At 44.2% G+C, this 21,071-nt stretch overlaps 1 protein-coding gene across 1 annotated transcript; it reads left to right on the top strand.

The window, feature by feature from the left end:
• The first annotated feature begins 551 nt into the window (after positions 1-551).
• On the top strand, positions 552-21,071 carry senp3b (SUMO specific peptidase 3b). Its single transcript, XM_083936688.1, has 12 exons — positions 552-876; positions 5,225-5,350; positions 7,323-8,060; positions 8,364-8,477; positions 10,402-10,513; positions 10,679-10,826; positions 12,718-12,765; positions 14,482-14,559; positions 15,874-16,011; positions 18,136-18,219; positions 18,406-18,456; positions 19,624-21,071. Exons 2-12 carry the CDS (start codon positions 5,263-5,265, stop codon positions 19,732-19,734), a joined length of 1,710 nt encoding a protein of 569 aa, XP_083792814.1. The 5' UTR covers positions 552-876; positions 5,225-5,262; the 3' UTR covers positions 19,735-21,071.

The raw sequence follows: 21,071 nt of genomic DNA on the forward strand, positions 1-21,071 counted from the left end.
TTTCCAAAACAGATGAATAAAAGTGTGGGAGTCACAAAAGGCACACCTTTAGAGCTAGATCCACATGTTTGAATTTGATAAAGCAGGATTTAACCAGGTAACGCCGATGAATCATTCTAAATGACACTTTTTTTCACCTTATTAGCCACAAAAAAAGGTTAGAGGAAGAGATCAGATTTTTCCCACAAGACTTTTCCAGAAAAACATTAGAGATGAAACAGAGATAATATTACATTGGGGAAGAGCACGGATTTTTAGGATTGTTCATAACACCAGATGGGCTGAAGTATACTCTACATACTGGTGAGTCATAGATCAGTAAAGGGAGCATCAAGTACACAAACAGACATATTACCTTTGAATAACAAGAGTAGACCAGATGAAATAGCATCACAAACCATGGCATACTGTTTAGGAGTTCTAGGTAGGTCCATAATATTGGAGAAACTAAAACACCATTGCTGTTGAATAGCTTTCTTACCAAAAACAAAAAGGCTCCCCCACACTCTGGATGACGCCATTGCTGCGCGACGGACTTGTCGTGTACAGGAGAGCGAAGAAGCTGCAGTGATCCGGCTCTGCGCATCTCTCGTTCCCGTACAGACCTTTGCAGTTGAAACAGATGCTCCCCGTCGACCGTACCCGCACCGCTGACCATTAGCCACCGTGTGTGTCAAGCGTTTGCGTTCGGCTCTGAACCGGAAGACCTAGAGGAACTCAAAAGTTCGCGAGGAGGAGACATCTGGCTGCTGCACACCTGACTACCTGACTTCATTCAATGAGCCTTAAAACACACTAGCGTCTGTTCATACTCAATTAAACACAACATTGAGTCCGAAGCAGCTGGACACATTCATATAAATCTGCAGGCTAACGGTAAGCACACAAGCCCAACACCTAACGTGAGCTGTGCCGTTAAACGTGAGCACAAAGCGTTTATGTTGTTGTTGCTAGCGCGGTGTCTGCTAACGACAACACGGCTAAGCAGCTAACGTGTTAGCACAGGTAGACAACGGGTTACTGGACAACTGCGGTGGGTTCAGAGTGCTATTCGCCGCGGTGGAGGGGCGCTGGCTATCCGTGCTCACTGTCGAAGCAAGGTTTGCAATTAATGCGATTTGTATTTCGGTTTTAAGTGTTAAAACTGTGACGGCGATGCTGCTAGCGCTCAATGCTAACAAGCTAGCCTCGGTGGTGACTATTTCCTGCACCGGAGAGGATTGTTCTGATCATAGAGCCGTTTCTCTCACACCAAGAATCTGTGCAGCACCGGACACGCGTGGCATTACAGTGTACACTGTTATTAAAGCTAGTTCGCCCCGTAGCTTAGTTATTGTCCGGCTCAATGTAGCTAACGAGCTAAATGACATCCGCACATGGTGACTAGAGCCCGGTGTTACCGGGGCAGCTCCTCTGCCTGCGGGAGGACGATGTATTCTGCAGGTTGTAATAAAGCGTGTGCCTTTTAATAAATGCTTAAACCGTGTCATCACTAGCCAGTGAGACCAAAAGGCTTTAATTCTCAACAGAACATGAACGCCTCTCCATGCTCTGTTTTAAGGTCATAGGTCATAGAGAAGTGATGCAGCACTGTCACAATGAGTGGTGCATCCATGAGTGTGTTTTGTGTAGCAGCTGGATTGTGTAGCTCAGTGGGCACAGCAAGATTAGAACCTGTCTGAACAATAAAACACACTTTGTTCAATCCATGAGGGGAAATGTACATTTCACTGTTGCACACACCTGAAATACACTCGCACAACCAGGAGCTATACACATGCATTAATGGAGGGGTGGTCAGAGCGAGGGGGGGGCTTCCCGTGGACAGTCTCCCCAAGCAGTTAGGGGTTAGGTGGTGCCTTGCACTAGGGCACCTCTGCAATGTCCTGGAGGTGAACTGGCACCTCTTTAGCTACTACCCCCCATACATGGTCTGTATGGGGACTAGTACTGACAACCATTTCTGAGGTCCGGATACCAGAATTTTAAAGCTAAATATAATACTATTATAAATACGGACAAAATCATTTAAAGTTCCATGGCACAAAAATAGTGTGTATATATATAGTTGTTTGTACATCCCCAAAGCAATTCCAGTCAAAAGCAACTGGACTTGGTTATTTGTCTAGGAAGACGTAGATAATAAAGTCCAGTTGCTTTTGACTGAAATTGCTTTGAGGATAACAATGACCTGGACAAATGAGAACATTCACAGGCTTGTTTATTTATATATATATATATATATATATATATATATATATATATATATATATATATATAATAAACAACCGGTACTCAGTATTGGCACAGAAAAAGAAACTGAACACGTAGTGGCTTTTCTTCCCCATTGTTTCATTTGTGCTAACCTGACTCCTCCAGATGGGTTGATTCTCATTGTCTCAGAAAATCCATCTGGGAACTGGGTTTGGAGGTTTTTTGGGAAGGGGCAAAAATACTGGTTTTTGATTGGATAAACCATCTGTCTATCAGCAACATACAGGCCAAATCAACCAATCAGATCACTGAAGCGTATGACGCACTAACAGCATTGAGTAAAAGCTCAGAAAGTAAACAGCATGTGGGTTAAGGATATTTGCCGTTTGTGAAACACAAATTTACAGATAAAGGCAGAATTTCGGGTGCCTGGTCCATGTTCAACAGAAGGATCCGAGAGGGAAAAGAGTTGCTTCTCGTTTCGACCCGCCACAAAACCGACGCTGATTGGTTCGGTCGTTGGTCAAACCTTTACAAATTATCTCCGCTGCACATTACTAGACTGATCGGGTAGTAAAAAACAGTGGGGCTTAGAGATTAGGATGGTCTCACGAATAGAGATGCAATTATCCAGTTTTTTCCAATCGGATACCCGGGCTGAGCGGGTCAGTCGATACCCCATACCAGAGATGGGAATCGTGGTTTCGACAAATCATCTCCATGCCAGGTTTTTGTTCTGCTCAGTCACTGAAACAGTTGACTGCAATCAGCACAACTCTACAGCCAGGGAGATGAGCCAATTAGTAAATGCACCTGGTCCAGTGACTGAGCAGAACAAATACCTGGCATGGAGATAATTTGTCGAAGCCACAATTCCAATCTCTGCCCGATACCATCCGATCCTGCTGTTGAATGAATGAAGCGTATACTTTGCCATGTGAGTGAAGGCAACAGGCTTGACATAAACACTTATCCATGTTATAACAAAGTAAGACAGATACAAATGTACTTAATATTATTTATTAACAAATAAAGTGTACGTTAGCAGCAAAAATAAAAAATAACACTTCCATGTAAAGTGCCCTGCAACCAGATATTTTAAAATGGAATATAAAACCCTAACCGCTGTTGCAAAAACATGTAATTAAAGTGACTAGATGGCTGTAACTGTTTTGCTGTTTATGATATTGATAATAAAAGAAATGACTGGATTGGATGAATGATGCCGATCCAGTCTTTTCTTTTTTTTTGCTTCGGTTGAAAATCTGATTGCAGATCTGCTTTTTTTATAGCTTCAATACTATCACATGTCGATATGGTATCACTTTGAAACATCCGGAACTGAAAAGTATTGAAGTATCGATACTTTTGACAACTGTAGTCCCCACAGACTGAGCCACGGCCACCCCAGCAGTGGTTTGCTTTGCATCACGAGAGGGACTTTGATCATCTCAGTCACACTTTTCCGTTGGGCCGCTAATTTGCGCACACTGTGCCGCTCTACTTTTCTCTTCCCCTTAGCTGGGCACATGTTACCTCCAGGCTAGTCGCTGCACTGGATGTCAGGTGTTTAAACCAGGCTAACTCCAGGCTGCTGGCTGGCACAGTCTGTAGAAATTTTGAATTTAACTGTTGGTTTTGGACAAGCGCGTTTTCATTCTGAGCTGAGAGCAGACTTCTTTCACAATACAACACACATAAGGTAAAATATTAGGGGTCCACATTTCCCCTGAGGATTGCATTGGGATCACTGTGCGACTGATTGATGAAGTAACATTTGGAATGCCTTAAAGGTCAAAGATGGGGGCAAAAACATTACTAGTGTCAGGGCATCTTTTCCCACTGCTTTACTTATACCATTAATCAATGCAGCTTGGATAATGGTATACAAGGTAGCAACTGAATTTAAACTATTTTCACCTGACCTTTGTTTTATTAAATAAATTATAAGATTAAAGATCTAAAAATACTATAAATTAGCAATGTGACTAACAGCTCTGTTCATAGTGATAACTCACTAGCAAGCTGCATATTCGAAAAAGCACAGGAACCCATCAGCTCCGCTCTGAGGATTTGACTGTACCTAGAGTCCGTACTGAACTAGGGAACTCACTCGCGCACTCACACTGTCCATCCGTACCGTGCCCCGGGCTTTAGGGTAATTGTCCCCCCCTCCCTCTCCCCTTGCTGGCCAGCCCCTTTGTACTCACACTGCCTGGGCAAATGCTTCTTGCCTGTTCATACGTCATCACGCCGTAACATGTCACAAGCATTGATTGACGTCATTGCGATGCGTCGCTTTGTTTACAAATCTTTCCATAGACCTCAGAGTTTTTGTGCGTCTTGTCGACTGTTTTTGAATATTTTCATCGACCAAATCTGCAGTAAACACTCCAGCTCCGCATCACACCAACGTGAACCTTTCGCCGCCATTGTTGTTGTTAAATGTCCGCGCCTTTTTTCTATGTCCCAACAGGCGCACATAAAATGACGTCAGAGCCGCCGTAGGCTACGCGCTCATGCTCGTACATGTGCAAACGTGCTTTACAAAAGCCCACCTCTCCCAAACGGGCCGTGGACAGCCAGCTGGTCAAACGAACTAGGCTTTACCCGTCAAACCTGTTTGGGCACGGTACAGAAGGACAGTGTGAGTGCGCCTTTAGTTGTGCTGCACCCTCTGCATGAAACCAGCTGCAGAAAGACCTGAAACTAAAGGAGCTGGTTTCTCTAAACAGATTTAAATCCCTGCTTTATAATGTTGAAGCAGACTCTTCTGTCTGTACATGCTTTGTTTGATGATGTTCTGATTGTGACTATATTTTTATGTTCTCTGTTGTTTCTAACCCTTGTCTGCAATTGTGGAACAGTGTTGCTGCTGTGTTGTAAAATATATTTTTAATCTCAAATAAGGCTTTTTTTCCTGGTTAAATAAATAAAGGTTAAATAAAATTAAAAAATACAGTAAGTAAAGAAGTTATACCTAACTGTAGACTGTGATTGTTGTTTGTAGGTGACGAGCTGGCGCAGGTCGTGGGTTGTCCGTGGATAATGCGAGACAGTGGCGGTAGCCTGGCCCAGAACCGCTGGCAGGGAGACCTGGGTCTGACCGCTGTGGGGCAGGACGACACTGGAGGAGGTAGGCATTCCATTTCTGGCATGTTTTCTTACATGTTTACCTTCTAATTAGGCTTGTATGTTTATGAATTATGTTGTGTGATGAGCCTGAAGGGGTGTACTACGAAGTGCAGTGAACATCCCCGGGGTTTCTTTGGAAAACCTGGATGGACAAATACGAAACTCGCAATCAGAGTTAACGGTACCACGAAGCTCACATAAGAGTTAATTTGTCAAGCCAGGGTTTCTGCTTTAGTTTCAATGTGCGTTCTCATAAAAAGGGCGTGTGTCTCGTCATTTGACACCCTTTGAGTAGATCAAAAGGAGCAGATCATTACAATCATTATACATAAAGGCGTGCTGGCAAAAATTTACGAGTAAAAAGATTGTGCATATTGTCTAAAAAGAACTATGCCAAATGCAGACTTGTTCGCCATTAATCCCAACAGAGAGATGATGATTCAAAAATGCAACCTGCTTTATTTCATATTTGAGGGAATGCATAGGTGTAATACACCAGACTGGCCATAATCCATAACTTTAGTGAATAAGTTTTCAATGTGACATAAGAACTGGATTTTTTAAAAGTACACATAAATGCAAATTACAAGACTGAAGCACTGCCTCACAGAGCCCAGCGTTTTCTTTTATCTGGAACACTATAAAATGCTTCCTTGACCGTTTGAGAGGGCGAAAAGCTCTGAAACTTCACAAACATACCCTCACCGGCCTCTTTATTAGTACAACTGTCCAACTGCTCGTTAACGCAAATGTCTAATCAGCCAATCACATGGCAGCAGCTCAGTGCATTCATGCATGTAGACATGGTGAAGAGGATGTGCTGCAGTTCAAACAGAGCATCAGAACGGGGAAGAAAGGTGATTGAAGTGACTTTGAACGTGACGTGGTTGTTGGTGCCAGACGGGCTGCTCTGAGGATTTCACAAACTGTCGATCTACTGCAATTTTCACACACAACCATCTCTAGGGTTTTTACAGAGAACGCTCCCAAAAAGAGAAAAGATCCAGTGAGCTGCAGTTCTGTGGGCGCAAATGCCTTGTTTTAGCCAGAGGTCAGAGGAGAATGGCCAGACTGGTTGGAGCTGATAAAAAGGCAACAGGAACTCAAATCTCCACTGGTTCCAACAGAGGAATGCAGGAGAGCATCTGTGAACACACAACGGCACCTACTTTCTAGCAGAGAGGGAACAGCATCAGAAGACCACACTGACATTTTATTTAGCACCAGGTGCACCTAATAAAGTGGCCGGGGAGTGTATTGCGCTATAAGTTGAGCACAGCTACAACCATGCGGATAGCATTGCACACCGTATTTTTGCTCAGTTTCTGCATCTCTAACTGCATGTAAATATGTACCCGTGATACCCATGAAAAATAGCCAATACCCTCTGATGAGAACCTGTGTCTCTCATAAAGGAAGTCTAGGAAGCTGCTCTTAGCTTTAATGAGCCGATCTACCACCAAAGTCTAGGTCTTAGCTGAAAACCTCCTACCTGACATCAGGCGTGAGGTGGGGTCCACAGGACAAACACCTGCATGTCTTTGGACTGTGGGAGGAAGCTGGAGAAACCCCACGTAGTCACGGGGAGAACATGCAAACTCCACACAGAAGGGCCCCAGTTCAGATGTGCAGCAGCTAATTATGTGTTTTAGTCCACTTCCAAGTGGGTTCCTTGGGTTTTGATGACATTTTTATAAAATCTGATGACAGAATAATAATTAGCAATTATTTTGATATTTGATTAATCGTTTTAGTTGTTTTACTAGAAAATATGCCAAACATTTCCTACTTCCAGTTGTTCAATAATGACAATTTGCTGTTGCCATGTTATTTATGAACTCTCTGCATCAGTGTTCATTCAACAGTATGTGTGTTAGGGGGAATGAACTTCAGAAGTGTTTAGTAAACATACAATCCTAAAGGCTTTTGGGTCATGATGGCATTCGTTAATCCCTGTTCATGTCTGCGTTTAGGTGGGATTCCCGGAGACCACCTCATCGTCCCAGTGTCAGGCCACAGTGTGCCCAGCCCCATGCACCTCAGACTTGGGCAGAAAGAGAAGGTGTGGACAGGCGAGTATGTAGAGGATGATGAGGAGGAGGAAGAGGAGGAGGAAGAGCAGGATGGTATGGGGAGGATGAAGGCAATAGGCGATGAGGATGAAGAAAACAACCTGGATGCAGAGGATGAGGTAGAGTTTGAGGGCAAGGGTTGGGATAACAATGAGGAGGAGGAAGGAGAGGAGGAAGAGGAGGTGGAAGATGAAGACGACGACCAGACGGAGCTGGATTGGGAGATCCCAGACTTTCCCTCCCAGTCCACCCAGCACCCTCATTCACAACATCATCAACATCATGGACCACAACAGAAGGCAGAAGAAGGTGGTCACATCACTGTAGAGGACACCTCCTCCCAGGCCGAAGCAGGGGAGTTGTTCCGGTCCAACCTCAGCAGGTACAGGGCTTTGAGGAGGCTCAGGCGCTGGCAGCGTTTGCGATCTAACGGAGGCCTCGGATTTCGGCTCACCCAGCACTGGAGGAGCTGGCGCCAGCGTGCGCAGTGGGTGGGCTCCGTAGGGTACCGGTGCAGCCGGAGAGGGCAAAGGTACAACCTGTACGGCAAGCAGAGGAAGATCAAAAGTTACCAGCGATCACCATACACCGATGGAGAGGATGACGGCTCCAACGAGAGGTTCACAGACTCTGAGAGAGGTACTGACATACACTTCATTTACCTGAATATATCTCTAATGGCACAGTTCTATATTTTTCTTATCAACAAATCGCATGAAATGATGGAAACCAACAATGTTTCCCAATAGTTTCTGACTCAGCTCCAGGCCCATTATTTTCTCCTGAAGATCTAAATCTGTTAAAACAGCTACTACCACGTTACTTCAAACAGCAGGAACTTGTGTTTCTGTTGACCATTTTAAGTGGTGAAGAAATCCACATTTCATTTTTTGGAACCAGGGTCAAAAAAGCGGGTGTAATTTATTCTCTTTTACCTCGCAGATAAACAGATGAACGGCTGCTCTCCGATCAAGCAAGAGGACAGGGGGAGGCGGGAAGTGGAGGCCAAACCGGTGGAGCTGGCCCTGACTGAGGAGCACATGAGCTTTGTGACAGGTACGAGGACAAAGACTCTGGCTGTTAGATAGATGATCTGAACGACAGCGAACATTAACTATTGATCAATAGATCGATCTAGTATGGTCTAATAATAATAATCATTTATCCCCAGGGCTGTTTCCGTAGGCAGCTGACGTTAGACTACCTGATAGATACAGTTTGTTAAAGGCTCACTTTTAACAGCTTATTCCCTTTGGGGACATTAAGGACCAAAATGTCCACAGTGGTCAAAGCAGCTTAGGTTAAAATACAATTTATCTCTTAAAGTAACATCTCATATCTAAACAATCAAACATACAGGGCTTTGAAAGAAATGAATTAAACCCTTAGTTGTCTTTCTGGAAGCTGTGCCGTCGTCATCACTTGTATGTCATCACCAACACCGGGCTGCCTGCAGACGCGCCTGCGTGATAATCGGCTTAACCTGCTCATGCCGACAATTTAAAGATGGCAATTATCAAACCCTACTTTAGATACTTTGTGTGTTAGTGAATTTAAAAATATTTTTGCATAGCAGGTGAAAAATGACTGGAGGAGAGTCCTGGAGAGAATGTTAGAGTAGCACCAGAGGAGAGCAGAAGATAAGGAGGATCTAAGATCTAGGAGGAAATTTGAGAAGAACAGAGCTGCTGCCTCGTGCACTCCCTAGCTTACCTGTAAACATAAACATCATTTTTTCTGCACTTGTCTTCATTTAGCATTGCATAGATTTCAGTTCATGTAATTATCATCATTGTACTACAGCCTCGTAGCACAACAAAAGGATTGAGTCAGACTCACTATGGCGAGTGCAAACGAAACGGCAGAGCTGGAACCCCCACCTGCAGCTTCTCGGTCAGCTCCAACAGCAACAGAGAGCTGCATATGAGACAAGGACAGCAAAAGGAACACATCTACCATGCTAACACTCATTCAACAGCATCACATTATCCCTGCTGATCTCAGTAGCCTTTAGACTGAGGGCACACTCGCACTGTCCCATCAGTACTGTGCCCGAGCACGTTTCACGGCTAAAGTCTAGTTCCTTTGACCAGTGTGAGTGCAACCATACCGCGCCTAGGAGCCGTACGGTTGCTGTCCACTGCCCGTTTGGGAGAGGTGGGCTTTTGTAAAGCACGTTTGCACATGTACGAGCACGAGCGTGTGCACGTGTACGAGCATGAGGCCTACGCCGGCTCTGACGACATTTTATGTGCGCCTGTTCGGACACAGAAAAAAAACGGACGGCCCATGCGCGGACATTTAAAACAATGGCGCCGAAAAGTTGGTCGTGCCGCATCACAAAGTGTCCAAAAAAAACACAAAGCCAAAAACGTTACCATGTTTTCTGCGCTGCTTTCCATTATGTGGCCAAAAGACTGCACGCTTTTGTAAACAAAGAGACGCTTCGCGGTGACGTCAATCAATGCGTGACGTGTTACGCCGTGATGACATATAAGCAGCAAGAAGCATTTGCCGAGGCCCAGGAAGTGTGAGTACAAACGGGCCTGGGCCGCGGGGGGAGAGGGAGGGGGGAACCTAAAAGTACCCTAAAGCACGGGGCACGGTACGGACGGACAGCGTGAGTGCGCCCTAAGAGATGAATTAGGTTGTCTAATGCTTACCTTGTTTATCAACCACTGTGGCTGGTATATGACACAAACTCTGCTTATCATTATGAATTTAGATATTTATCATTAAATACACATTCATTGAGGACAGCCCTGGATAGTCTAAGACCCAAGCAACAAGTGATCTGTTTTTTGATGCAGATTCCAATAATTTCCTAGGTTGTCTTAAAACTGTGAGATGGACTGTGGTTTTCTTTTTGTTCTTTCATGTTCGCTTTATTGCATCCAGATAATATATTTTAAAATGCTTGTCCAGCTGGTTGAGAAGATAGCGGCTTGATCCTGAAAAATGATGGCTTTCCTCTGTCTAGGTATTCTTGAAGAGTCTCTACAGCAGTACGGCAGTTTGATCCCCATCCATGTGGATGACATCGTGGAGAATCTCCAGGACATCTTTAGCGAGAGCTTCTCACAGCCACACAGGTCTGGAGTCAATAATCATGGACTCATGAAACCTTAATCTAATCATTATGGGATCAGGTTGGGGGGGGGGGGGGGGGGGTTACTTCTGAACTTACACTGTGTAGGAGAATGGATTAAGTAAATAACTTACTAATGCATCCATGTGTGTGAAATGTTCTTCATTAGGAAAGCAGTGGTTCAGCACCTAATACAGTCCTTCCATCGTTCGTCGGGATCAGCCCTGGCTAAAACATTCAGAGTCAATTACAAACGTCACGTTCTGACCATGGATGACCTGGGCACTCTGTATGGACAGAACTGGCTCAACGACCAGGTAGAGCACCACACACGTTGTACACAGTAGACCTTTTTCATGGTGTTTTGAATCATAGCAGATGAAACTAAGGCCTAGTCCACACGAGCACGGGTATTTTTGAAACCAAACTTTTATGGCCCCCCGTCCACACCACTGGTGTAATAAAAAAATATCTCTGTCCACATGAAACCGCACAATCCGCCTCAAACAATATCATGCACATGCCGAAGCAGTAGGAGGTGATGGCATTCCTAACAGGAAGGTAATTTTTGCCAATCATAAGGCTGGAAACATGAATACCAGAAACACAACAATGGTGAACGGAGGCCGGGCAGATTCCTTTGTGTGGACTGACAGTGAGACACACACACACAGAGTGCTGAGAAGTTTCTGAACAGCACCAGTATTTTGGCTCAGTCTTCCATTACAGCACCTCCGTCAGCTGGTCACGTCTAGAGTGCTCCACACGTCTCCATGGATACAACTTACTGTTTACCGTCGCACAGTTTGACGTCAAACAATGTTGAATAGAAATTCCTCGGTTTTCCCGTCCACACATGACTGCTGAAACTGCACTTTTCGAATAAGTTCACCCTGGACTCGGGTTACAACAAACACAGATTTCAGGAGCCCACAACTGCTGTTACGTGTGGATGGAAGGACGAACCGCGCAGAGAAACACACGCTTTCAAAAATGTCAGTGGGCCAGCATGTCCCAGGATCCTTGAACTAGCTCACCTAAATGAAATGCAATGTTACCATTTACACCTGTGCTTTCTTTTACTATGATGAGCCAAAATGTTGGATGTGGAAAAGGTCTTTGATGAAGCTCATCAGAATCGAGCCCACAGGACTTTGCATTGTTTAATGAAATGAATTAAAATGAATAAAATAAACACCAAAGATGCACATTCAAATGCTTGTCTGGAAAGCAACAAGGTCCCAAAGAGAATATGCCGTCAGCTCAGTTAACCCATCCGTGGAATTATGTAAGATGAACTGGTGGTTCATAAAACAATAAAATACATGAATGTCTCTCCTTTGGCAAGAGGAATTCATACACGCAAGGACAGGACGGCACAGAGAAAAATAATAATCTACCCACATCTTTTATTCTTTTATTTTGCAGAACTCTGTGTAGGGCGTGACCTACATTATTAAAAATGTAATTTTGCCTTTTGTCCACTTGGCAAGTTTGGATTAATATTGGACTCACTTCTGGTGCACTTTGTGATCACGCTGAACCTGTTTACACTTGGTTTTAAAAACGCGTCTCGGCTGATAGGATCACAAGTGGACAGCATTTCAAACTAGGGCTGTACCTGAATATTCTGATATTCATTCGTTGGGTAGTTTAGTTTACACTTAGCATATTTAGATATTAATTGAAGCATTTTTTTACATATTCCTTAAAAAAGAATTTGCTTTATTAGTATATTCATTATTTACCTAAAGACACATGCTGCTGAACATGTGAGCGAGGACAGACGGAGCCACCTCCACAGGAGTCTTTTATCAGATCACTACGAGGTGTTTTTGTGAGTGGAGACCCTTCCTGTACTCAGAGAACACTCTCCTCTCTGCCCAGAAAACGAAGTTGTTCAGCACAGTGAGGCTAGGTCGCTGCTCTCCACTATTTCCTGATACATCGCCACCCCCCTAACACAAATTAGCAGTTCCTCTTCCTCATGCTAAGATCAATACAATTGTACAGACTTCTTGCTGGCAAAATGTACGAGTCACTACAGGTACAGGAGAGATTTTCTCAGATGGCAGAGATGCTCTCTTGAACCAATAAATGTACTAAATGGGTCAAATACCACCGTTTGTAGACACTGATCCGAACGGTTATTTTTCAAGATGTTTCTTTACATATGGCCTCTTCCTTTGTGGTTTCTGTTTGATTCAGATTATGAACATGTACGGTGACCTGGTCATGGACTCTGTACCAGAGAAGGTAAGGAAATGAAACCAATACAATGGCCTTCAGTTATCTCAGCATGTGGAGTACTACTAACATCTGTAAAAAACAGTTTGTCTTCTATGACTCAGAAGAAGTGAAAAATGACCCCTAATGACGTCATCCGGATTATCTCAGATTGAGCCATCACATTTAGAGGATGCCTATATTACAAGCTGGGGTTGTGGGGTTTTAAGATGTGGCCGTTTTAAGATGTGGCCGTTTAGCGCACATCCTTAAGGGGTCAAAAGACTGGGTTGCATCGTAAATGCAGATTCAATGTTTCTGATGCTTGACCTAAAGTAGCTCCGGGAGTCGTATTTCACATATTCCAAGCACATAGTTTTTTCAACATTGTGTGTGTGTGTGTGTGTGTGTGTGTGTGTGTGTGTGTGTGTGTGTGTGTGTGTGTGTGTGTGTGTGTGTGTGTGTGTGTGTGTGTGTGTGTGTGTGTGTGTGTGTGTGTGTGTGTGTGTGTGTGTGTGTGTGTGTGTGTGTGTGTGTGTGTGTGTGTGTGTGTGTGTGTGTGTGTGTGTGTGTGTGTGTGTGTGTGTGTGTGTGTGTGTGTGTGTGTGTGTGTGTGTGTGTGTGTGTGTGTGTGTGTGTGTGTGTGTGTGTGTGTGTGTGTGTGTGTGTGTGTGTGTGTGTGTGTGTGTGTGTGTGTGTGTGTGTGTGTGTGTGTGTGTGTGTGTGTGTGTGTGTGTGTGTGTGTGTGTGTGTGTGTGTGTGTGTGTGTGTGTGTGTGTGTGTGTGTGTGTGTGTGTGTGTGTGTGTGTGTGTGTGTGTGTGTGTGTGTGTGTGTGTGTGTGTGTGTGTGTGTGTGTGTGTGTGTGTGTGTGTGTGTGTGTGTGTGTGTGTGTGTGTGTGTGTGTGTGTGTGTGTGTGTGTGTGTGTGTGTGTGTGTGTGTGTGTGTGTGTGTGTGTGTGTGTGTGTGTGTGTGTGTGTGTGTGTGTGTGTGTGTGTGTGTGTGTGTGTGTGTGTGTGTGTGTGTGTGTGTGTGTGTGTGTGTGTGTGTGTGTGTGTGTGTGTGTGTGTGTGTGTGTGTGTGTGTGTACGGAGCCAAAAGGGGCATGAAGCACTAGCATCTGAACCAGGGATTATAGATGCAATTTAGCTAAAGAACCATCAACAGCAATTGCTTTTGTAAAGCAATATACGAATAATAACTATTCAACTACATTCACGGGTTCCTTCCTTTAACAATATCATCACATTGCCCATTGCAGACTTCCTGTGATCAGTTAATAATCTAAAAAGAAGTTGAACACTATTAGCCAAGATTTGTAGCCATTCTAATGGCTCTATGGATGGCATGATGTGTCTGTTGATCAGTCCACATCTTCAGCACAGACTGAAATATCTCAACTACTGGGTGCATGTACAGACATTGATGTTCCCAGAGGATGAAGTCGACTTTCCTCTATCTCCATCTCTTTGCTTTGCAGCGTAGACGGTTCTTAAAGCCTTTTTGGGTTTGTTGCAAATTTTTTTGCATCAATTTCTAGAATAAATAATTGGAAACACAAAGTGAGTGGGTGACAATATGGACACCTTGGCTGTTTGAAATTAGTCTATGCACAACTCACAAAGTAGAGTTTGCACCCATGAATGTATCAGAATGACTTTCATTGAACTATATTGAAACTCAAAACAAATGAGCACAAAGCCAGCCTTCCACCCTAATTCTGACTTCTCTCTGTTCTCTCCCTCAGGTTCACTTTTTCAACAGCTTCTTTTATGATAAGCTTAGGACAAAAGGCTACGACGGAGTCAAACGGTGGACAAAAAATGTAAGTGTTCCATTTCTTTTTAAAACACAAAGCAAGGCTACAAACCCATCCCTTTTGACTGAGACCCCCTGTTTGATAAGGAAGCAAGTCTTCAGTTACATCTTGATTTCCATGCCTGGGATGGGGGTTCAGAATGGATTACTCCCCATCACCAGGTTGATGAGGGAACTCAATGTTTTATTCATTTTTACTAGATTTACACTAGAGATCAAAATTAGAGAACAAATTAGATCGATTGTATTCCTCATGTCTTCTTTATCCATTTTGCAAGTTAAAGTTTCTTCTTGTCAGACAAGTTAGTTGTATGGTGAGGATGTCCTCTTACCTTTCCTTAGCTGACAGTTTCGGCTGTTTTCTTCTGGGTATGACGTGTTTTAGAGAACAAATTATTAATACTTGATTTATTCTGAAACACTGTTATTTTTTACTGTTCAGAATGCGATAGAATATCCTCTGTGTCTATACCACTGCTGTACTAACATGTTTTATTAAATTACCAAGGCACTTCAACAAAAACCTTTATTTAGTGAAAAAAACAGTGATCAGACTGAGAGAACAGTGTTGATTGTGTCAGAAGAGAAGATTTCAACAATGTTTTCTTCTCGAGGATTAAAAAATGAACAGGAAGTGTAGAGGCCACAGCTTTGAATGACTTCAGCACATCTGCAGCCACAGGACATCACTAGTTTCTCACACTGCTCTGGTTTCATCTGGGTCCATTCTGACTCAGTCTCTAACACAGTTCACTAACTGATAGATGGATATTTTATTTGTCAGTAAGTGAGACACATGGCCATGACCAACAATAACATAAAAACAACCACTTAGCCATTACTTTGTTGCCAAGAATTTTCCAAAGTTTGGGGTCTAGATCTGGATCCTGACACCACCTCATTTAACAGACTTCTTTAGACACTTTGAGTTCAGTCGTTCCCAGCCCGACGCCGAACGTAATGCTTCCCATCAGACACAAATAAATTGAACTTTAGCAATGTCATGTCATGGTTTGGGGATGTTTTCTGCAGCAGGAGTTGGGCCTCTTGTACAGCTACATGGCAGGGTGAATGCAAACGTTCACCCTGCCATGTAGCTGTACAAGAGGCAAAAGCAAAACAGAAGCTGCGGCCTCATTTTTGAATCCTAGAGAAGAAAACATTGTTGAAATCTTCAATAAACAATAACAATAAAAAATAACAGTATTTCCGAATAAATCAAGTATAACTTTGTTCTCTAATTTTGACCTCCATTGTAATGGTAGCCTGTCTATTTTTACAAAAAGCGTCCCCTCCTCTCACCATAAATTCCTTCTATCAGGTTGACATCTTTCAGAAGGATCTGTTGTTGATCCCCATCCACCTGGAGGTCCACTGGTCGCTGGTCAGTGTTGACATCCCCCGTCGAGCCATCACGTACTTTGACTCTCAGCGGACTCTCAACAGACGCTGCCCAAAGGTAGGACTGGACAGCAACATCCGGCCCTTACACTGCGAGATTATCATTGAAAAAAGAAACAATGCAAAAAGCCTTTAGACTCAGTGATGGGCAGTAGACCGCCTTCAGCTTCTGTTCAGATTAGCCTATTAATCGACTGAAGATTGCTTTATTAGTGGATAATCTAGTCAGTGTTTCTCGTGTGACACCTTTTACTCAGGGTCAGTCGCCAAAGAAAAACAAGATTAAAAACATTTATTTATACCTGTATATGTATCGTGCAATCCAATTTTTTTTCTGTAGGTAGGATGAGACGTGGGTCGGTAGGATGAGACGTAGGTAGGTGGGATGAGACGTAGGTAGGTAGGATGAGACGTAGGTAGGTAGGATGAGACGTAGGTAGGTAGGATGAGACGTAGGTAGGTAGGATGAGACGTAGGTAGGTAGGATGAGACGTAGGTAGGTAGGATGAGACGTAGGTAGGTAGGATGAGACGTATGTAGGTAGGATGAGACGTATGTAGGTAGGATGAGACGTAGGTAGGTGGGATGAGACGTAGGTAGGTGGGATGAGACGTATGTAGGTAGGATGAAACGCAGGTAGGATGAGACGTAAGTAGGTAGGATGAGACGTATGTAGGTAGGATGAAACGCAGGTAGGATGAGACGTATGTAGGTAGGATGAGACGTAGGTAGGATGAGACGTAGGTAGGATGAGACGTAGGTAGAATGCGACGTAGGTAGGTAGGATGAGACGTAATAGGTAGGATGAGACATGGTAGGTAGGATGAGACGTAATAGGTAGGATGAGACGTAGGTAGGTAGGATGAAACGCAGGTAGGATGAGACGTAAGTAGGTAGGATGAGACGTATGTAGGTAGGATGAAACGCAGGTAGGATGAGACGTATGTAGGTAAGATGAGACGTAGGTAGGATGAGACGTAGGTAAGATAAGACGTAGGTAGGATGAGACGTAGGTAGGTAGGATGAGACGTAATAGGTAGGATGAGACATGGTAGGTAGGATGAGACGTAATAGGTAGGATGAGACGTAGGTAGGTAGGATGAAACGCAGGTAGGATGAGACGTAAGTAGGTAGGATGAGACGTATGTAGGTAGGATGAAACGCAGGTAGGATGAGACGTAGGTAGGTAAGATGAGACGTAGGTAGGATGAGACGTAGGTAAGATGAGACGTAGGTAGGATGAGACGTAGGTAGGTAGGATGAGACGTAATAGGTAGGATGAGACGTAATAGGTAGGATGAGACATGGTAGGTAGGATGAGACGTAATAGGTAGGATGAGACGTATGTAGGTTGGATGAGACGCCGGTAATATGAGACGAAGGTAGGTAGGGTGAGACGTAGGTAATACGAGACGTAGGTAGGTAGGGTGAGACATAGGTAGGTAGGGTGAGACGTAGGTAGGTAGGGTGAGATGTAGGTAGGTAGGGTGAGACGTAGGTAGGTAGGGTGAGACGTAGGTAGGTAGGATGAAACGCAGGTAGGATGAGACTTAGGTCTTTGCTCCACCCGAGTACGAGGCCTACAGCAGTTCTGAGGTCATTTCCTGTGCGCCTGTTGGGACATAGAAAAAAGAAGGAGGGTCCATGCGCGGACATTTAAAACAATGGCGGTGAAAGGTTCACGTTGGTGTGATGCGGAGCTGGAGTGTTTACTGCAGATTTGGTCAGATGAAAATATTCAAAAACAGTCGACAAGACGCACAAAAACTCAAAGGTCTATGGAAAGATTTGTAAACAAAGCCACGCATAGCGATGACGTCATCAATGTGTGTGACGTGTTACGGCGTGATGATGTATAGGCAGCAAGAAGCATTCACCGAGGCCCAGGTAGTGTGAGTACAAACGGGCCAGTGGGAGTGCGCCCTTAGTAGTATTAACAGTTTTTAATGAACACCCTGCAGCCAATCAGAAAATAGTATTCACCCAGACCGTGGTACAAATACAGTACATCGTAGTGGTCTCAATCTGAACTGTTGAATTGTCATTATTTCTGATCATAGTGGCTTTTCATACTTCAGTGTTATGAAAGGGCCATCTGCTTTTAATGAAATCATTTGTGTCATATGTTAACGCTTTATCTCTGTAGCTTTGTCATCTATTCTTGTGTTGTTGTTATTTCCAGCACATTTTTAAGTATCTGCAAGCGGAGGCTATCAAGAAAGACCAACAAGACTTTTTGATGGGATGGAAAGGCTTTTTCAAAATGGTGAGAAGCTTTGTTTGAATTCCTTTTTCCATTTTGACACAGATTTGGGGTGGCCGACTTCACAGGCCTCACTGTTTGGAGTGTGTGTTGCTGCTGCTGCTGCTGCGAGCCAGACATACATTACTATGGCTTTGTTATGCATTTCAACAATTGTATTGCTAATGTATTGTGGATTGTTTGTTGCAGAATGTGGGTCGCCAAAACAACGACAGCGACTGCGGAGCTTTCGTGCTGCAGGTGAGTTTCTCATGTCATAGTCCATGTGAAGATATACATGAGATCTCGCTGTTTAAGCCTTACATTCAAATGAATACCGTGTCATCTCAGTCTCATCCATTATGGGAGCCTTAAAACACCAACAGAGGCTTTGAGGCGGTTTGTTTAGCTTACTCAGCCAACTCTGATGTGCCTGTTTTGGAAAGTAAGCTGTCCGTTCCCGAAGGACTGCCATGTTTCCACTGTTGTCAGTGTTTATAGGTGCGTTTCCATTAGGGTAAAATGCGGCCGCTCGGAAAGTTTCCGGGCACGCCCTCTCAAATGGGCGTTCACTCGACGTGTTTCCATTACAGTTTGATTTAAGGTGGCCCGTATGATTCACAACTTATGTACAAGTAACATGAAAGAAAACACTCCACCTCAAAAAATTTGAGGCGCTGTTAAAGTTTTTGTTGAAAGACAGTCGTGTGTGCGCGTGTGTGAATGGGGGGGAGAGGGAGCATGCAGCAAAGTACCACAGGTCAGAATCCAACCTGTCCGCAAGCCTGTGGAAGGATGTGCGTGCACGGATCATTTTCTGTGCTGCGTTCTTCTTCACCACTGGATAAAAGTGTTTACTCTACTTCGCCGTGTTGTTGTGGCGGCTGTTCTACAACACGCTACATTTGATCAGCAACCGTGCTTCTCTAAGGGGTCTGAAACGGCCGCTCGAGCGTCTCAGATGCAAATAGGGGCATTTTAGCGAGATAGACCCGCCTCGTTCTGGGTATTCAACCATGGAAACGCACCCAATGTTGTTTAAACCGACCAGCCTACAAATCGTCCCGCAAGCATGTTGAGCATTTGCTGTATGGAGCTGGTCACTCAGCAACGTATGAACACACGCCTACTGACTTGTGCTGCGTGCATAAACTGTATAAAAGAGATGGATGTAGATACATAGACATCGACCGTTAGTTTGCCTCAAATTTGGTATTTTGGCCGTTGCCATCTTAATTTCCTGAAACTTGACTTGACCATATTTGGACTAGAGGTTGGAGCTGAGCGCAAAGCTAGTGTCCTTTCCGACCTGGAAGCTACGCCCATCTCTTTTATACAGTCTGTGGTTGCGTGTTGCTGTGACCCTGTTGTTCCTGCAGACCAATAACATGTTCTCTCCCTCCTCATTCCCCCTCCACTCTCCTGCAGTACTGCAAGTGTCTGGCACTAGGGCAGCCATTCAGCTTCGGCCAACAGGATATGCCCCGGCTGAGGAGGCAAATGTACAAAGAACTCTGTCACTGCAAGCTCACCCTGTGACCCACCATCAGCCCCGCCCCAGCCCGCCGTCTCCACCCGCTCCCACCCTTAACCCTAACACGATGGAGGGACAATGATGCTACAAGAAGAGGTCACGGTGGAGCAAACGATTGACGCGCAAAAGAGAAACTTTTCAGAAACTTTGCCTTTCTCGGCCATCATCCAGAGAAATCCCTACTTCTGTCGTAGGCGATGTCATTGTTTCCCTTTTCTTTGTCTCTCTTTGCTTCCCTCTCTCCACCCTTTGAAAACTCTGATTTGATTTCCGTGACATGGTTATTCCTTTGTGGTTGACAGAGGCCAAGACTAGCTTCCGTTTTGGGAACGTGCTAATCTTCCATCCTATCGCAGTCCACTTTTGTTTTTCAGTCAGAATGGGAGCATGAAGAAGCTTATGAAGATATCTAAAGAACACAGTCCAGACGAAGGCTTGGACCCAAGTTAGTCCGGCCTAACTACTACTTTCACTTTAGATGCCTGAGCAGTGAGCGCAGAGGTAGTGTGGGTGGACGGCAAACTGATTTGAACCAGTCTGTGTAAGCTCGTGGTTAAGTAGTTCTAGTGTTCCATCCAGTCCATCCAGTACGTTCAAACAAGTGTGAATCTCTCGGCTAAATCAAACATGAACCCAACATAAAAGACACATCCCCATGCTACAGCCAGTGTGTTGTTGACAGTTGTACCTCTCTAGTCAGCACATAACGTTTGCCACTGTATTGCAACGTGACATTTCAAATGTATAATATTTGTTTCACATTTTCCTACAAGATGTTTAGAAGAATTTCAAGTGAAAATGGAACCTGCTAGTCGATGCTGCCATATTGACGTCAAAAAAAATACACTTCCAGCGTGTGAAGAGCCACTCTAGTGCGTTTTTTTTTTCTAGTGCAGAATTTACATCCACGCAGCACACCGCATCTTGAACCCCCCTCCCCCCTGCGCCACAAACCCCCTCTGCCTCCATCACTCTTCCCAAAAGAATACATTTTGTGGGAGACTGGATCTGCATCTGCGGATCACCTCCCACACAAGCCAGAATGGCATATTGGCCCAAAGAAGGGGTCTCTTTACATTGCATTTATCTTTTTCTGTGTTTTTATCTCGTCCGTAAATGTGTTGGTATGCTTATTGCTTTAAACAAACGGTGTTAAAAGGAGGACGACTAATAGGTGTTATTTTCGGATTAAGTACAAAAGTGATCCTCTGCTTAATATTTCTTTGAACGTCCGAGAGCCATTTTGGTGAGGACCACGACAGCGACACAGCAGATCCACTATGTTCACCATGGAGTAACAGCAACCCTGCTCTTCTTTTTATAACAAAAGACAAATTTGTTG

This window comes from Echiichthys vipera (assembly GCF_963691815.1).
Source record: "Echiichthys vipera genome assembly, chromosome: 22".
In the NCBI taxonomy this organism is placed as follows: Eukaryota; Metazoa; Chordata; class Actinopteri; order Perciformes; family Trachinidae; genus Echiichthys; species Echiichthys vipera.